General features: G+C 32.6%; 2 protein-coding genes across 2 annotated transcripts; both read right to left on the minus strand.

The window, feature by feature from the left end:
- Nucleotides 1-10,035: 10,035 nt before the first annotated feature.
- On the minus strand, nt 10,036-13,613 carry LOC126818250 (zinc finger protein 239-like). Its single transcript, XM_050545563.2, has 2 exons — nt 13,458-13,613; nt 10,036-11,575 (listed from the first exon to the last, which is right to left on the minus strand). Exons 1-2 carry the CDS (start codon nt 13,461-13,463, stop codon nt 10,400-10,402), a joined length of 1,182 nt encoding a protein of 393 aa, XP_050401520.1. The 5' UTR covers nt 13,464-13,613; the 3' UTR covers nt 10,036-10,399.
- Nucleotides 13,614-16,146: 2,533 nt separating this feature from the next.
- LOC130012930 (zinc finger protein 235-like) lies at nt 16,147-18,302 on the minus strand (the record flags this gene model as incomplete). Its single annotated transcript, XM_056101100.1, has 1 exon — nt 16,147-18,302. A coding segment is annotated over one exon (921 nt), but the record flags the coding sequence as incomplete, so codon positions are not given.
- Between the last annotated feature and the right edge of the window lie 2,620 nt (nt 18,303-20,922).

Raw genomic sequence — 20,922 nt, forward strand, 5'->3', positions numbered from 1 at the left:
TTCGAATTCAATCATCATTACGAAGTAACAGTGATATATTATGGGGTCATAATCCATGAAGTCAGGTCTGATATGCGTGAATATCGAAAGGAACCAAGATCTTTGAGTTATAAACATGCATTCAAGTGTCACAAGCTAAAAACGTGATTTTTAGAACAATCATGGACCATAATCCATGAAGTAGTCACAAACACCCAGGGTAACCTGGGGCCTGTTTCACGAAATTTTAACTAAGATAAAATCCAAATTTTAGTAATTTGATTGGATAATATTAGATTGATTTTAGTGCTTAGCCAATCAAAATTGAAGTATGTACTAAAATTGGATTTTATCTTTAGTTAAGATTTCGAGAAACAGGGCCCAGATCTTCATAGCCACTCTTATATTATCCCACACTCTGCTAACGATCTTGTTATGGCTAATTTTGTTGATCAAATCAGTAGGTTGCGATACCCCTTCTTGTAGCGGAATCAACCGCCACTTTGACGGAAGATATTCTCTCGGCTAATAAATCTTTATTCTCTCAGCTACGAGAGATCCTGTAGAATCAAATCGGTCCAGAGCTGATCTGGTTGATGAGAAGCCACTCATTCAACAAAGACACATAACCAAAGAATGACAGGTCTATCCGTCCAGTTAATACAACGGACAATCTCACCTCGGTCAACAAAACAGAGACACATACCAGTCGCCCCTCACTTCCGATTTCCAAGGCATAGACCAAACCTTGACTCTCATATAAACAAACTATTTTTGTATTAACCCCCTCGGGCGCCATGTTGAATTACACAATATTGAACGTTTAAAAACCCAACTACTTTATGGAATCAACGACATATCTAAACTTGGGTACTCCAACCATTTTTATTATTGGAATAAATTACCAATTTGAATTCGTAACGTCACTGCTATTGCTACTTTAAAACTAAAGACATATTTATTTAAAAAAGACTTTTACAAACTGTTCCATTTATATAGATTATCAAGAACTATTTTAATTTTTAACTATCGTACATACATGTAATTTTATCTAAATCACAACTTTTATATAGATTATCCAGAGCTTTTTTAATTTCTAAATATATAAGCTAAATCACAATTTTTATTTATATACATGTATTTGATAAAGTATTTTCTTTGTTTTCTCGTTTTATTATGTAAATGTTATATTGTCTTGATCTATAATATGTCTTTATAAATAAGCATTTTTGATACAGAAATTCTTTAGCCAACTTTTTGGTCGTACATGTACACAATTACAACAACTCTGGTTAAACAGAATTGCTCTGGTCCAATCAAGACTACTACTGTGCTCTGGTCCAATCAAGACTACTACTGTGCTCCAGTCCCCGACAACTATATAAAAGGAACAACTTCACAACCTCACTAAAGCCTGAAGAGTTTGCATAAAAACGAAACTACATGTGGTAGCTTCATGGCTACCAATCACATTTATATTTTGTTGGTTTTTTTTTTATCTGGTATGAGTTCTCATATGTGTTCGTAGAGATTTACCGTGAATAAACGATTTACTACAAACATCACATTTATAAGGTTTTTCACCAGTGTGAATTCTGATGTGCTCTTTTAAGTCATAACTTCTAGAAAATGATTTACTACAAACATCACATTTATAAGGTTTTTCACCAGTATGAATTCTTATGTGCCGCTGGTGATTACTATTATGGTTGAATGATTTATTACAAACATCACATTTATATGGTTTTTCACCAGTATGAATTCTGATATGGGAACTTAGACTAAAGTTTGTAGTGAATGATTTATCACAAACATCACATTTATATGGTTTTTCTCTGGTTTGACCTTGATTTGGGTTTTGTATTTCTTTATTTATTTCCTCTTTAACATGTATTTCACAGTGTTTTTCTAACCCTGTTTCTAATCTAAATTCTTCATCACACAAATTACACTGATAAACAGTTTCAATATCTTCAGTTTTCTCTTCTTTAACATGACAATATTCATCTACATCATCGGTTGCCTCGTCTTTAACATGGCAATATTCATCTACATCATCAGTTTTCTCTTCTTTAACATGACAATATTCATCTACATCATCAGTTTTCTCTTCTTTAACAATACAATATTCATCTACATCATCTGTTTTCTCTTCTTTAACATGGCAATATTCATCTACATCATCAGTTTTCTCTTCTTTAACATGTATTTTATTGTGTTTTTCTAAATCAACAAGTTGTTGAAAAATCTCATCACATACAACACACTGATGAAATGTTATAACATCATTAGTTTCCTGTAATATATAAAAGTTATAACATCATTAGTTTCCTGTAATATATAAAAGTTATAACATCGTTGGTATCCTGTAATATATAAAAGTTATAACATCATTGGTTCCCTGTAATATATAAAAGTTATAACATCATTAGTTTCCTGTAATATATAAAAGTTATAACATCATTAGTTTCCTGTAATATATAAAGTTATAACATCGTTAGTTTCCTGTAATATATAAAAGTTATAACATCGTTGGTATCCTGTAAGTTGAGGACAGCTATTATCTCTCTATTGATACCCTGATCTATGTAGTACAGTCGTCGCGTACTACATGTTTGATTTGAGTGAAAGAAATTAGTGCTAGATACACAAGATTAAATGATACCTGGGTTACAGTGTTAATCAACATGTAATAATTAACCTGTCGTAATTTAGCCGAAAGTAGATTGATTTATGACAACACAGTGGTCGGTTCATTGTTTTACCAATCGACTTGATTGACATTCAAGTGGCTAAAGCTGACAAAAGCCAATTAAGATCCCTGATTAAAAAATAAATTATTCGTGAACTTATTGTTGTAAGCAGCACTTCCATTAAGCAATAATTCAACACAGTAAGGTAAATAAAGATCAGTAAATACTTTATCGATAAATCAGGTGTGAAATCGTAATATTATAGACTATTGCCCATCATTTGCAAGAACTGTCACATCTTTTAATGTCAAATGGAGCGTTGTATAAATTGATGAAAACAGAACTGTCAAAATCTAAGCTATCATGGCCGCCGTTGTCAAGTGTTGGTAAATGTTAACAAAAAGACTTGTTTCTAAATTTTGGATAGATTATTATTCATTTATGTTAGAATGATAAAGCATTTTGTGGGTTTGGTATTGAATTTGTTACCAAAATAACCTAAATATAATTTCTATGAAGTACCATTTGTAACACATCATATGTTCCAATCAAACATTCAGCTGGACATTTCCACATTGAATTGTGGACTAATAGTGTACATTCAGTCATGGTCTATTATTGTACAATTTAACAAAGATTAAACACTGTGGTGAGTGTGAATAAATAAATATTGAATAAAATTTATTACAAAACATTTTAATTTAAAACACATTAAATACGACCATTGTTTAATTGTCAGCTGAAAACAAAAGCAGTTTCAAGGAAATTTTAAGGAAGTATTTATTGTTTTCCATATAGACCCGAAATGTTTAATCCATGATGTTTGTGATAGTACTCCATACGAAAAGTCTAAAAGTAGTTCCTCGAAAACAAAGGAGGATATTGACTTCATATGCTAAAACAAATATAGTATATATTTGTGAATTCCCATGATGTGTTGTTGACCCTGTAGCTGCGCAGTGTTGAATGGTATATTTGCTTCATATTTTCCAAAGTTACAAATTTCATATCAAAGACATTATTGTTTTTTATTTTCATGCATTTTTTATTGTTCAATAACATCCCAAGCACATATAGATACCAAAACGCAAGCACTAAGGCTGTTGTGAATGATTCACCTATCTTCGTTATGTGTTGTTTTGTTTAATCCAAAAGCACCTCACCATTATTTTGTTTTGTATTAAAATAATAATGGTTGTGTTGTGATGTTTAATCTAAAATCACCTCACCATTATTTTGTTTTGTAATAAAATAATAATGGTTGTGTTGTGATGTTTAATCTAAAATCACCTCACCATTATTTTGTTGACAATTGTCTATTTGTGAAACTGTTGTAACACAGGATTGCTGATCTGCCTCTTCTACAACTACAAGTCAAGTAAATAGCTCTTCATTTAGTGAACAAGTCTTCGGTGAAGTATAACTAAAAGTCTAGAAAATAAGCATTTATTCAGTAGTAAACTAGTATCCGGTCAGCCGGGAATAAAGTGACGTCAGCTTCCGGTAGTAGGTTGTATACATGATGTAGTCCCGGATATTTCCAACCCGATTAGTTCACAAAACTACTACTTCATTGGAACTACATTGCATTTAGACATAAGTTCTGATTTCATCATCTTTGGGTTTTTTCCGAAATATCGCTTCTGAATTCTCGGATGTTTGCTTTATTACCCTAGCTACTTTAAAGTTATATTATTTCAGCTACTTTAAAGCTATATTAAACTAGCTACTTTAAAGATATATTACCATAGCAAATTTAAAGCTATACTACCCTATATACTTTAAACTTATATTACCCTAATTACTTTAATGCTATAAAGCTACTTTAAAGCTATATTACCCTAGATACTTTAAAGCTATATTACCATAGATAATCTAAATTTATATTACCCCAGATACTTTAAAGTTATATTACCCTAGATACTTTAAAGCTATATTACCATAGATACTTTAAAGTTATATTACCCCAGATACTTTAAAGCTATATTGCCCTAGATACTTTAAAGTTATATTACCCTAGATACTTAAGAGCTATTTTACCTTAGATACTTTAAAGCTATATTACCGTAGATACTTTAAAGCTATATTACCCCAGATACTTTAAAGCTATATTATCCCAGATACTTTAAAGCTATATTACCCTAGATACTTTAAAGTTATATTACCCTAGATACTTTAGAGCTATTTTACCTTAGATACTTTAAAGCTATATTTCCATAGATACTTTAAAAATATATTACCCCAGATACTTTAAAGCTATATTACCCTAGATACTTTAAAGTTATATTACCCTAGATACTTTAGAGCTATTTTACCTTAGATACTTTAAAGCTATATTACCTTAGATACTTTAAAGCTATATTACCCCAGATACTTTAAAACTATATTACCCCAGATACTTTAAAGTTATATTACCCCAGATACTTTAAAGCTATATTACCCTAGATACTTTAAAGTTATATTACCCCCAGATACTTTAAAGCTATACACTGTTAGAAATTTTTGTAAAATTACAGTAGTACAAGTAGTTTTTGTACCTTAATTATCGGTATGTTCACCACAATGTAGTAGTTTTACCAAGTCTGGCGTATTTTAACGGAGTTTCGTGTATGTTTACAGAGTTTCGTGTCTTTTTTTACAATAGACGGTGATGAAATCAAAGACACATTCAAAATCAGTAAAAATACATTCTTATATATGTAATATTTCCAAACTGAACTCAAAATAAACAAGCATGCATGTAATTTTACAGATCTTACGTTTATTCACATTATTTTGTAAATTTACTTTTAGGTTAGAAATATAAATAAAATTACAGCAGTTCTCACTATAATAGTTAAAAACTAGATAATGTAAAGGCAATATGCTCGAAATTTCTGTCAAATTGATCCACTCGGAACCGAGATATTAGAGACTGAATGTTAGGCCTAGCCTCGATCATTATTACTTATTAAGTCAGTACGATAAAAAAAAAACATAGTCTTGATTATCTATTTTTGAATTTAATCATTAATGAGCGTTGAGCCCCAGATCGGACTCAAATCCAGTGAAAATCCAACACATAAGATGGCATCCATGAGTTGATTATGGTCTTTTCATGTTAATAAATGTCTAATTCATAGTTTATAGAACATATCAGGCCTAAAGAAAGACCTGCAATAGGCAGATTTAGCTCTTGCATAATGTATGTTTAACTTATTGGTAGTTATCGTATTCGGTAAATTTATTGTCTCTTAGCAAGCAATTTTAGAGATTTTACGTTTACTCACATTATTTTGTAAACTTTCAGGTTAGAAATATAAGTAAATTTACAGCAATTAAATTTTTACCAAAAATGTTCGGAATGTTTACCAAAATGATGTATATTTACCAAGTTTCATTCTTTTTTACAATAAACTTTGATGAAACCAAAGGCACATTAAACCCTGGTAAAAATACATGCGTAATATTTCAATATTGAAATGAAAATAGCAAAGCCAGTAGGTAATTTTACAGATTTACGTTTATTCACATTATTTTGTAAATTTACTTATTGGTAAATTTACTGTCTCTTATGTAAATTTACTGTCTCTTATTTTATTTTAGTATTCCATAGCAACGAACCATTCCTAATAATTATTTTCTTATAGTATTCATTCTAATTTATTAACCATAATATGGACAATCACATTTTGTGAAATTTGGTATATTGCATGTTATATATATTTAATTTTCTTTATTTATACGATCTAAAACGTGTATTATTATTCATCGTACGTTGATCAGATTGTAAGTATGTTCATTAACGTATAAAAAAAATGTTTTGACTTTCTTGTCATAGATTGTATTATCTCGTAACCAAGGTCAATAGAAGACGGTTAATTAAACCGATTGGCCAGTGTTAGTTTGACTGTCTCTAGAGCAGAGTTACAATGCCTGCAGTAGACAGTACCACAAGCTTACATCTAAAATCCTGGAACGGAAGTTAAAATCATTGTGGTTTTTTTTAACATTTGTCTGTAATTTTTCATTTACTGCTTTTAGGTAAATTTACATTGGGAAGTTTAAAAACAAACTTACTGTAACCGTTCATTTACTGTGTTGCGGTGAATTTACAGTTAAAAAACATTTACTGTTTTAAGGTAAATTTACTCACAAAGTCAAATTACAGAAACTCTGTAATATTACAGCTGAATGTTTATTTACAGTAAATTTACTGGCAACTTTTGCTGCCAGTAATTTTCATGTAAATTTACCAGATTTTTTCTAACAGTGTATTACCATAGATACTTTAAAAATATATTACCCCAGATACTTTAAAGAAAAAAATTAATATTTTTAAGTTATATTTTTAAAATGTATTAAAATAAAGCCTTAAAATCGATGCTATGTATCAACAGTCCTACCTTGTTAAAGAATAATCCTATTAATCCTATAACTCACTATTGCCAGTTGAAAATTGGCAAAAATATAATTAACTTCAGATTCAAACGTTTGAAGATAGCTATTCCATGGTAGGGAATAGAAAAACAAGGGAGGTAATTAGGAGGTAATTGTGTTATTATTTTTGAATGTGAGAATGATAACTATGATCGTATAATAGTGAGTTGACAACCTATTGAGCAAAAGACATAGAAATAATTATGTTTTGACTTTCTTAGAAAATATGAAATTCTCGCTTTAAAGCTATATTACCCAAGATACTTTAAAGCTATATTACCCTGTGAGTGGGTAATTACCACGCTCGTCCCTATTGCTTCTATACAAATGTAACGTGGTATGAGATTTTGGTACCACATACTTTTTAATTATAGTGATTCTACCTTATTAAAAGCTAATTTTGCAAATTAAATTAAGTATTTAATTAATTTCGATGTTTTTATACTATTTATAGACCATATTTAATTCAAGGAGTTAATCGGTGGGTTCAAATAATCGCCATTTAGATACGGTGTAAAAGTTATTATAACCCATTTAAAAAAGACCCTACGTGGTATATTGGAATAGTTGGTAGATGTGAAATAAAACGTGGCAGGTAAAAACGTGGTATAATAAAATATGAGGATGATACGAAAGTACAATGAGTTGATATGTAAAAAAAAAAAAATGTGGTATAAAAGAAATCGGGACCAAGATAACAGTGAAAGAGAGAGAAATGGGGTTTAACGTCCACTCGACACACACTAGGTCATTTCGGGATTAACATATGGTTTTAATTTTATTTGAATTATTCGCTTGTGCGTTGGGGTTTTTAGCAGTGGGATAAAACCGGAGAAAACCCACGAGGTTTGACAGCCAACCCTACTCCTTGTCACGTACAACCGAGGATTCAAATCCACGCCAGTTGACTCAATGACGGGCCTTATGACAGCGCGCACGTGCTAACCATTCGGCCACCGAACCCCCCCAAGATAACAGTAGCCCAACATTTGTGTTCTGTAAAATGGTTTTGATCCTATTATGGCCATGAAACTTTGACATGATTTTCAACTGAAAAAGGGCTTAAAATTCGGTAGGAAACTGGTTGTTGAATTTCACCTTTTTCGTATAATGGTAGCTTAAACATATATTATGCAAGAGCTAAATCTGTCTATTGCAGGTCTTTCTTTAGGCCTGAAATGTTATCTAAATTATTAATTAGACATTAATTAACATATCCAGACCATAATCAACTCTCGATGGCATCGCTAGCCTGCGATCTTTAGTGGATTATGAGCCGATTTACTGCATAACTTTCCTTCACGATTTAAAGATTAAATGGATAATCGAGAATATGCTGTTTATCGTACAGACTTTAGTAATGATGAACGAGGCTAGGCGGAAATTTCATTCGCTTAGTTCTGGGTTCATACTGGATCAATTTGAATGAATTTTTCAGCAAATTGCCTTGATGTTATCTAGTTTTTAACTATTATAATGCGAACTGTCAACTCGTTATCGAATCTTCCATAATGTATCTTTAAACCATTTCAACTTTGAGTTTGTTGTGTGTGTGTGAAATAGCTTTTTTTAACAGTAGCTTAAACCATTTTAACCCGCTAGTTTGTTGTGTGTGTGTGTGAAATAGCTTTATGTATCGTCCTATTGTTGTAATCCATATATTGTTTTATATCAGTACGTTTACCTATGAAACGTGGTACTGCTATCTCAGCCATTGTATGCTATACAACTGTATATGCTATACCACGATATAACTGTAATATCCACCTATTGTTCTCTTGTATCATGCTAACACGATACTGTAATATCCGCCTATATATCTATTATACCACATTTTACCCACTTCCGTTGTACTTTAAAGATTCGTTAGTTAAGAGTTTAATAAAAAAGTTGGCCATTTTTGCTAAAATAAATCAAAAATAGATGATAAAAGAAAATATTGAAAATTTCAGTCAAATTACTTTGTTCTGAACGGAGTTGTCACTGTTGAAAGTTTGGACTAGAAATAGGCATCAACTGTGTCTGCACCGTCTACAAGAATTGTCTATCGTTTGCTTGACAGACGATAACTCTACCCAAATTTTCTCGATTATCAAGTAACATTCTCAATGGCAATGGAATGCTCACTTGGCAGGCCTTTCATCACCAGTTTCCAGTGGTGACAATTTCAACTAACAGTTAACGTTATCTTGGTTATCCCAAGTGTTCATGACTAGTTTTGTTCGTACAATCACTCTGAAGAGTTCAATATAAATGAAACTAGTCACTAACACCAGGGATAACCAGATCTTCATAGCCACCTTATCTCTTATATTATCTCACTTTCTGCTTATGATCTTGTTATGGCTAATTTTGTTGATCAAATCAGTCGGTTGCGATACCCCTTCTTGTCGCAGAATCAACCACTACTTTGACGGAAGATATTCTCTCGGCTAATAAATCTTTATTCTCTCAGCTATGAGAGATACCATAGAATCAAATCGGTCCAGAGCTGATCTGGTTGATGAGAAGCCACTCATTCAACAAAGACACATAACCAAAGAATGACAGGTCTATCCGTCCAGTTAATACAACAGACAATGACACATACCAGTCGCCCCCCCACTTCCGATATCCAAGGCACAGACCAAACCTTGACTCTCATATAAACAAACTATTTGGTATTAACCCCCTTGGGCGCCATGTTGAATTACACAATATTTAACGTTTAAAAACCCAACTACTTTATGGAATCAACGACATATCTAAACTTGGGTACTCCAACCATTTTTATTATTGGAATAAATTACCAATTTGAATTCGTAACGTCGCTGCTATTGCTACTTTAAAACTAAAGACACAGTGATCCTTTTACATAGATTATCAAAAACAATTTTAATTTCTAATTACATGTAATTTTATCTAAATAACAACTTTTATATAGATTATCCAGAGCTATTTTAATTTCTAAATATGGTAAATAAGCTAAATCATAATTTTTATTTATATATTTTATCAAATATGCTCTTTGTTATCTATTTTTATTATGTAAATGTTATATTGTCTTGATCTATAACATCTCTATACAAATAAGCATTTTTATTACAGAAATTCTTTAGCCAACTTTCTGGTCATACACAATTACAACAACTCTGGTGAAACAGAATTGCTCTGGTCCAATCGAGACTACTTCTGTGCTCCGGTCCCCGACAACTATATATAAGGAACAGCTCCACAATCTCACTAAAGCCTGAAGAGTTTGCATAAGAACGAAACTACATGTGGTAGCTTCATGACTACCAATCACATTTATCATTTGTTGGTTTATTTTATCTAGTATGAGTTCTCGTGTGTTTTCGTAGAGATTTACCGTGAATAAACGATTTACTACAAACATCACATTTATAAGGTCTTTCACCTGTATGAGCTCTAGTGTGTACATGTAGATAACTACTAGTAGTAAATGATTTATTACAAACATAACATTTATAAGGTTTTTCACCTGTATGATTTCTCATGTGTATCTGTAAATGACCAGTCTGATTAAATGATTTACCACAAACATCACATTTATAAGGTTTTTCACCAGTATGAATTCTGATGTGTGTCTGTAGATGACTACCAGTAGTAAATGATTTACTACAAACATCACATTTATATGGTTTTTCACCTGTATGTGTTCTGATGTGGTACTGTAAATGACTACTAGCGGTAAATGATTTACCACAAACATCACATTTATAAGGTTTTTCACCAGCATGAATTCTCATGTGTTTCTGATGATTATTACTCTGTGTAAATGATTTACCACAAACATCACATTTATAAGGTTTTTCACCAGTGTGAATTCTTATGTGTTTTTCTAAGTTATAACCTCTAGTAAATGATTTACTACAAAAATCACATTTAAAAAGTTTTACTTCAGGATGAGTTCTCCTGTGATTCTGTAGAATACTTTTCTTATTAAATGATTTACTACAAAAATCACATTTAAATGGTTTTACTGGTCTATGCGTTCTCCTGTGATTCAGCAGACATCCACTCTTACTAAATGATTTACTACAAACATCACATTTATAAGGTTTTTCTCCAATATGAATTCTTATGTGTGACTGTGGAAATGATTTACTATAAACATCACATTTATAAGGTTTTTCGCCAGTTTGACCTTGCTGACTAACATGTATTTCACAGTGTTTTTCTAAATCTGTTTCTAAATTAAATTCTTCATCACACAAATTACACTGATAAACAGTTTCAATATCATCAGTTTTCTCTTCTTTAACATGACAATATTCATCTACATCATCAGTTTTCTCTTCTTTAACATGACAATATCGATCTACATCATCAATTTTCTCTTCTTTAACATGACAATATTCATCTACATCATCAGTTTTCTCTTCTTTAACATGCATCTTATTGTGTTTTTCTAAATCATCATATTGTTTAAAAATCTCATCACATACAACACATTGATGAAATGTTATAACATCATTAGTTTCCTGTAATATATAAATGTTACAACATCATTAGTTTCCTGTAATATATAAAAGTTATAACATCATTAGTTTCCTGTAATGTATAAAAGTTATAACATCGTTGGTATCCTGTAATATATAAAAGTTATAACATCGTTGGTATCCTGTAAGTTGAGGACAGCTATTATCTCTCTATTGATACCCTGATCTATGTAGTACAGTCGTCGCGTCTTGATTTTCGCGTTGCTTTTCTGTTTCCACGTATTGTGACCCTTCGTATCTTTAGACGAGCGATGGGAATATAATAATTGTTAAACTGACAACGTCTACCTGAACATTAAGTAAATGTTTTATTTACACCACAATACACACAATTATGCTGTATTCTGTTTAGTAATAAATCACTTTGAATCGTTTTATAAACGTTAATATTATGAACGCTTTGTCTTTGTCTCCGAATGTCTAAGTGTTAATTTTAATTAAAAATTTTTAAATTTCTAATTTAAATAACTGCGGAATGAGATTAATTCATATCTGAATACAAATAAGGTGTGATATAACTGACTTGATAATATTTAAACATAAATTATTCATGAATTTATTGTCGTAATCAGCACTTTCGTTGAGCGGTAATTCAACACAGAATGGTAAATAAAGATGTAGTAAATACTTTTTGGCTTATACTATGACAATTATCCTTACATCAGGTGTTAAATCATAATATTATAGACTACTGACCATCATTTGCAACAATTGTCACATCTTTTAATGTCATATGGAGCGTTGTATAAATTGATGAAAAGAGAACTGTCAAAATCTTGTTACGTGTTGGTAAATGTTAACAAAAAGACTTGTTTCTAAATTTTGGATAGATTATTATTTATTTATGTTAGAATAGAGAGAGAAAGAGAGAGAAATGGGGTTTAACGGCCACTCGACACAAACTAGGTCATTTCGGGACTAACATATGGTTTAATTTTATTTCAATAATTCGCTTGCGCGTAGGGGCCTTTAGCAGTGGGAGGAAACCGGAGGACCCGGAGAAGACCCACGAGGTCGGACAGGCGACCCTACTCCTTGTCACGTACAACCGGGGATTCGAAACCATGCCAGTCGACTCAATGACAGACTTTATGATACAGCGTGCGCACGCTAACCATGTTAGAATAATAAGCAGTTTGAGGGTTTGGTATAGAATTTATTACCTAAATACCCTAAATATAATTCTTGCATGGCAAATTGATTTCTATGGAGTACCATTTGCAACACAATCAAACATTCAGCTGTCATACGTTCCAATCAAACATTCAACTGGACATTTCCAACATTGAACTATTAGTGTACATTCAGTCATGGTTTATTATTGTACAATTTAACAAAGATCAAACACTGTGATGAGTGTGGATAAATAAATATTGAATAAAATTTATAACAAAATATTTTAATCTAAAATCTACGTTCAATGTTTTATTGTAAGTGCATCTTTATGCTTCCAGACACAAAGTTTCAAAGGGTGAATTAAGAAGTCATAAAAATATAAACAATGTGTGTTCATTAGTCTTATAAAAATAGCTGAAAACCAATGGTACTTTATGATGGTACTCCATACAAAAAATCTAAAAGTAGTTCCTTGAAAAAAAGGGGGATATTCTAGTATATCTGTGAGACTTTGTGAATTCCCATGTTTTGTTGTTGACCCTGTAGTTGCACAGTGCTGAATGGTATAAGTTACAAATTCCAAAGTCATTATTTTTTTTATTTATTTTCATCCATTTCATCTCAAGCACATTTAGATATCAAAATACAAGCACCATGGCTGTTGTGAATGATTTTTTGAGAGGAACCTCCATTTCAGATTCACCTATCTTCATTATGCGTTGTTTTGTTTAATACAAAATCACCTCACCGTCATTTTGTTAACAATTTCTGTTGTCTTTTTGTGAAGCTGTTCTGTCTCTTCTACAACTGCAACTCAAGAAAATAGCTAATCATTCAGTAACAAGTCTTCGGTGAAGTACAAAATACAACTACAAGTCAAGAAAATAGGCATTCATTCGGTAAACCAGTCTTCGACCGAGAATAAAAGTGACGTCAGCTTCCGGTAGTAGGTTGTATACATGATAGAGTCCCGGATCTCTCCAACCCGAATAATTCACAAAACCACTACTTCATTGGAACTACATGTACATTTCATTTAGATATAAGTTCTGATTTCATCATCTTTGGTTCTTTTTTCGAAATATCGCCTCTGGATTCTCGGATGTTTGCTTTATTCAAATGCAATTTCTTTTGCTAAGAAAATATGTTCTATTTGAAAATCCTGTCTAAATGGGCATTAGGCGACATGTAAACCACCCGATAAATTCAAAAAAGTAACATGTTTATGTCCTAATTATCCCAGCCACTTTAAAGATATATTACCCTAGATACTTTAAAGCTATATTACCACTTTAAAGCTATATTACCTTAGATACTTTATAGCTACATTACCATAGATACTTTAAAGCTATATAACCCTGGCAGTGGATAAATACCAGCTCCAAAATACCACCCTCATCCCTATTGCTTCTATACAAATGTAACATAGTGAGAGAGAGAGAGAGATGGGGTTTAAGTCCACTTGAAATAAACTAGGTCATTTCGGGACTAACATATGTTTTTTAAAAATTTTAATTCAATAATTCGTTTGCGCGTAGGGGTCTTTGGCAATGGAAGGAAACCGGAGGACCCGGAGAAAACCCACGAGGTTGGACAGGCAACCCTACTCCTTGTCAGTACAACCGGAGATTCAAAACCAGGCCAGTTGACTCAATGACAGGCTTCATGATACAGCGCGCACGGGCTTACCATTCGGCCATCCACCCCCCACCTAATACAAAATTTTGGTACCGCATACTTTTTAATTATGGTGATTCTACCTTATTGAAAGCTAATTTTTCAAATTAAATTAACTATTTAATTAATTTCGATGTTTTTATACTATTTATAGACCATATTTAATTCAAGCATTTAGATACCGTGTAAAAGTGTAAAAGATATCGTAACCCATTTAAAAAGGCCTCACGTAGATATGAAACAAAACATGGCAGGTAAAAACACAATCTGATTAAAATACAGATTTATATTTCGTTTTTTTTTTATACTTTCGATGACCTACACTACACGAACATCTGACAAGTTGTACTCGAAGGTTGTGTCAGGGGTCGTATATGCGGATTTTGACATATGATATAGGCATTGATTAATCAATCAGCGTTGGCATTTCTGGTGGATTACCCACAGTTTCCTGCATTGGCCGAGAAAGATCATTCAGATTTTCCGGCGTGGTTTCCCCTTGTCAGTGATGCAGGATGGAGGGCCTGACAAGGACAGCTGTACGAGGGGCAGCCATTTTGTCCAACAGTTTTGGTCCAGGGTTACAAGTTCAGGAGGTTACAATCCGATATGCCCGAACATCAAAAGGAACCAAGAACTTTGGGTTATAAACACACTTTTCAAGTTTCAACAGAATCGGATGGAAATTGAGACCCCTACAGTGTCCACAAGCTAAAAACATGATCTTTCGAACAATCAGGGGCCATAATCCATGAATTTACGGTCAAATACGCGTGAAAACGAACATTATACCAACAGCATACAGAATAGAATATAGAATATTGTATAAACGCCCTTACAATTTATCATCATATGGTAACCTGTCATTCTATATACAGGCCTTCCACTATTTATCATCATATTGTAACCTGTTATTCTATATACAGGAACCATTGTTATTGAATAAATTAACAATTCAAATTCATAATGTCAAATGAAATGAAATGAAATGGGGTTAAACGTCCTACTGTTTTGCTCCGAACTGGGTTAATGAAGACGGGCATACGCCATACAGTGTACTATGAGGTAAATTTTGCCCGGACAGCGGCACTACGGCCTACTCTTATATCGAATTCCAACTAATAAGGGACCTTTTGTGTGCGCACCACTAAGTACATGGGGCCTCGGTTTTCCGTCCCATACGAACGACAAGACAGCTTTTATTGTCAGCCCCTCCGTCCTGCATCACTGACAAGGGAGAACCACGCCGGAAAATCTGGATGAACTTTCTCGGCCAATGCAGGGATCAAACACCCGAACTCCAGGCTAGCGAGCCAGCGTCTTACCCACGTGATCCCCATTCATAATGTCACTGCAATTGATATTTTAAAAACTAAAGACAAATCTATTTAAAAAAGACTTTTTAAAGACTACCCAGAGCTATTTTAATTTCTAATCACATGTAATTTTATCTAAGGCCCCCCCCTTCCCAAACAGATGGAAAATAGGGTAGGTTCGGTAGGTAGGGTTTTTTTTTTCTTTTTTTTGTAATGTTACATTTTTAGATCTAGTAGATGTACCGTAGCATAATATTCTGTGCGAAAATCTTCAATTTTATGTTAGGTTGAGTTGGTGCCGAGGAACATGGTAGATTGGTGGATGGAATTCTTGGATAATTGTTTAAAATGTATCAGAGGCGAGATTATGATTTAAATATTCTCTTAGGTGGCAAATGGACATTTTAATCGTTCTGTGCTAAAAAAGAAAAAAAAAGCGTAGGGAAGGAACTCGCAATGAAAACTTAAAAAAATCATATCGTGCCGTCGCACGAAATAGGTCTGTAATAAATTTATTTGTCTTGTTTTAAATACCAAAGCAGATCCTATTCACCTGTTTGAAATATACGTTAACTTGTTTTTGTCCAATTTGCATGCCGTTACTTATTAGAAAGACCGCTGTGAGGATTATAACTTTTAGAAATGAGCAGTGGTAAATCTATACGAAACCTGTAGTCTCGATTTTCACGTCAGTTAGCAATCTCGCGTCAACAGTATGGCAGTTCTTAATAATAAATCGCTGTACAGTACTCGCTTATTCCGATCGGTAAATACCGATTCAAAGAACGATGACATTTATATTCATTTACAGCAACAAATAATATAGGCATTTTCACGAATATGGTAGGCTAAGCGTATTCTGAATGGTCGTTTGTTGAACAAAAAAGTTTTTTTTATTTCTCTTGACACTAAAAAAAAAATTGAGTCTGCAGGTTTTGTAATGGGTCGGTTGGGTTACCAGAAACAGAACATCATTTTTTTTGGCCTAAAAAACAACTTTCATAAAGATTATCAAGATTTATTTAAATTTCTAATCACATGTAATTTTATCTAAATCACAATTTTTATTTATATATTTGATCAAGTATGTTCATTGTTATCTATTTTTATATGTGAATGTATTATTGTCTTGATCTATAACATCTCTACATAAATAAGCATTTTTATTACATAAATTCTTTAGCCAACTTTCTGGTCATACACAATTACAACAACTCTGAATGAAACAGAATTGCTTTGGTCCCCAACAGCCTGTAGAAATTAATTGGGGTTAAACGTTCTACACCAAACTGGGCTAATAAAGACGGGTATACACCATACAGTGTGCTCTTATATCGAATTCCAACTGTCAAGGGATCTTTTACGTGCATGCCAATGTGTACACGGGACCTCGGTTTTCCGTCCTCTCCAAACGATTAGACAGCTGTCCTTGTCAGGCCCTCTGTCCTGCATCACTGACAAGGAGAAACACCCCGGAAAATCTGGATGAACTTTCTCGGCCAATGCAGGGATCGAACAACCGACCTCAAAGCTAGTGAGCCAGCGTATTACCCACTTGGCCACCCGTGATCCACCTGAATCCTGAAGAGTTTGCATAAGAACGAAACTACATGTGGTAGCTGCATGAGAAAAATCTGGTATGGCTACCAATCACATTTATATTTTGCTGGGTTGTTTTTTTATCTAGTATGAGTTCTCATGTGTTTTCGTAAAGAATTACGGCTAGCAAATGATTTACTACAAACATTACATTTATAAGGTTTTTCACCAGTATGTATTCTGATGTGGTCCTGTAGTTGACTTCTAGTGGAAAATGATTTACTACAAACATCACAATTAAAAGGTTTTTCACCTGTATGTATTCTGATGTGGTCCTGTAAATGACCAGACTGAGTAAATGATTTACTACAAACATCACATTTAAAAGGTTTTTCACCAGTATGAATTCTCATGTGTGTATAAAGATGACTACTTTCAGTAAATGATTTACTACAAACATCACATTTATAAGGTCTTTCACCTGTATGAGTTCTAATATGTCTATATAGATGACCACTCATAGTAAATGATTTACTACAAACATCACATTTAAAAGATTTTTCACCAGTATGAATTCTCATGTGTGACTGTAGATGACTACTATCAATAAATGATTTATTACAAACATCACATTTATAAGGTTTTTCACCTGTATGAATTCTCATGTGTTTCTGTCGATTACTACTCTGAGTGAATGATTTATCACAAACATCACATTTATATGGTTTTTCACCAGTGTGAATTCTGATGTGCTTTTTTAAGTTATAACCTTTAGAAAATGATTTACTACAAACATCACATTTATAAGATTTTACTACAGGATGAGTTCTTCTGTGCTTCTGTAGAATAATTTTCTTACTAAATGATTTACTACAAACACCACATTTATAAGGTTTTACTGGTGTATGCTTTCTCCTGTGATTCAGCAGACATCCACTCTTACTAAATGATTTACTACAAACATCACATTTATAAGGTTTTTCTCCAATATGAATTCTTATGTGTGACTGTGGAAATGATTTACTATAAACATCACATCTATAAGGTTTTTCTCCTGTTTGCCCTTGCTGACGACTAACATGTATTTCACAGTGTTTTTCTAAATCTGTTTCTAAATTAAATTCTTCATCACACAAATTACACTGATAAACAGTTTCAATATCATCAGTTTTCTCTTCTTTAACATGACAATATTCATCTACATCATCAGTTTTCTCTTCTTTAACATGACAATATCGATCTACATCATCAATTTTCTCTTCTTTAATGTGATAATATTCATCTACATCATCAGTTTTCTCTTCTTTAACATGCATCTTATTGTGTTTTTCTAAATCATCATATTGTTTAAAAATCTCATCACATACAACACACTGATGAAATGTTATAACATCATTAGTTTCCTGTAATATATAAATGTTACAACATCATTAGTTTCCTGTAATATATAAAAGTTATAACATCATTAGTTTCCTGTAATGTATAAAAGTTATAACATCGTTGGTATCCTGTAATATATAAAAGTTATAACATCGTTGGTATCCTGTAAGTTGAGGACAGCTATTATCTCTCTATTGATACCCTGATCTATGTAGTACAGTCGTCGCGTCTTGATTTTCGCGTTGCTTTTCTGTTTCCACGTATTGTGACCCTTCGTATCTTTAGACGAGCGAAGGGAATATAATAATTGTTAAACTGACAACGTCTACCTGAACATTATGTAAATGTTTTATTTACACCACAATACACACAATTATGCTGTATTCTGTTTAGTAATAAATTCACTTTGAATCGTTTTATAAACGTTAATATTATGAATGCTTTGTCTTTGTCTCTGAATGTCTAAGTGTTAATTTTAATTAAAAAGTTTTAAATTTCTAATTTAAAAAACTGCGGAATAAGATTAATTCATATCTGAATACAAATAAGGTGGGATGTAGCTGACTTGATAATATTAAAACATAAATTATTTCTGAACTTATTGTCTTAATCAGCACTTTCGTTGAGCGGTAATTCAACACAGAATGGTAAATAAAGATGTAGTAAATACTTTTTGGCTTATTCTATGACAATTATCCTTACATCAGGTGTTAAATCATAATATTATAGACTATTGACCATCATTTGCAAGAACTGTCACATCTTTTAATGTCATATGGAGCGTTGTATAAATTGATGAAAAGAGAACTGTCAAAATCTTGTTAAGTGTTGGTAAATGTTAACAAAAAGACTTGTTTCTAAATTTTGGATAGATTATTATTTATTTATGTTAGAATAGAGAGAGAGAGAGAGAGAGAAGCCACTCGACACAAACTAGGTCATTTCGGGACTAACATATGGTTTAATTTTATTTCAATAATTCGTGTAGGGGTCTTTAGCAGTGGGAGGAAACCGGAGGACCCGGAGAAAACCCACGAGGTCGGACAGGCAACCCTACTCCTTGTCACGTACAACCGGGGATTCAAAACCACGCCAGTCGACTCAATGATAGACTTTATGATACAGCGTGCGCACGCTAACCATGTTAGAATAATAAGCAGTTTGAGGGCTTGGTATAGAATTTATTACCTAAATACCCGAAATATAATTCTTGCATGGCAAATTGATTTCTATGGAGTACCATTTGCAAAACAATCAAACATTCAGCTGTCATACGTTCCAATCAAACATTCAGCTGGACATTAGTGTACATTCAGTCATGGTTTATTATTGTACAATTTAACAAAGATTAAACACTGTGATGAGTGTGGATAAATAAATATTGAATAAAATTTATAACAAAATATTTTAATCTAAAATCTACGTTCAATGTTTTATTGTAAGTGCATCTTTATGCTTCCAGACACAAAGTTTCAAAGGGTGAATTAAGAAGTCATAAAAATATAAACAATGTGTGTTCATTAGTCCTATAAAAATAGCTGAAAACCAATGGTACTTTATGATGGTACTCCATACAAAAAATCTAAAAGTAGTTCCTTGAAAAAAAGGGGGATATTCTAGTATATCTGTGAGACTTTGTGAATTCCCATGTTTTGTTGTTGACCCTGTAGTTGCACAGTGCTGAATGGTATAAGTTACAAATTCCAAAGTCATTATTTTTTTTATTTATTTTCATCCATTTCATCTCAAGCACATTTAGATACCAAAATACAAGCACCAAGGCTGTTGTGAATGATTTTTTGAGAGGAACCTCCATTTCAGATTCACCTATCTTCATTATGCGTTGTTTTGTTTAATACAAAATCACCTCACCGTCATTTTGTTAACAATTTCTGTTGTCTTTTTGTGAAGCTGTTCTGTCTCTTCTACAACTGCAACTCAAGAAAATAGCTAATCATTCAGTAACAAGTCTTCGGTGAAGTACAAAATACAACTACAAGTCAAGAAAATAGGCATTCATTCGGTAAACTAGTCTTCGGCCCAGAATAAAAGTGACGTCAGCTTCCGGTAGTAGGTTGTATACATGATAGAGTCCCGGATCTCTCCAACCCGAATAATTCACAAAGCCACTACTCCATTGGAACTACATGTACATTTCATTTAGATATAAGTTCTGATTTCATCATCTTTGGTTCTTTTTTCGAAATATCGCCTCTGGATTCTCGGATGTTTGCTTTATTCAAATGCAATTTCTTTTGCTAAGAAAATATGTTCTATTTGAAAATCCTGTCTAAATGGACA

This window comes from Patella vulgata, chromosome 1 (assembly GCF_932274485.2).
Source record: "Patella vulgata chromosome 1, xgPatVulg1.2, whole genome shotgun sequence".
NCBI classification, from domain to species: Eukaryota; Metazoa; Mollusca; class Gastropoda; family Patellidae; genus Patella; species Patella vulgata.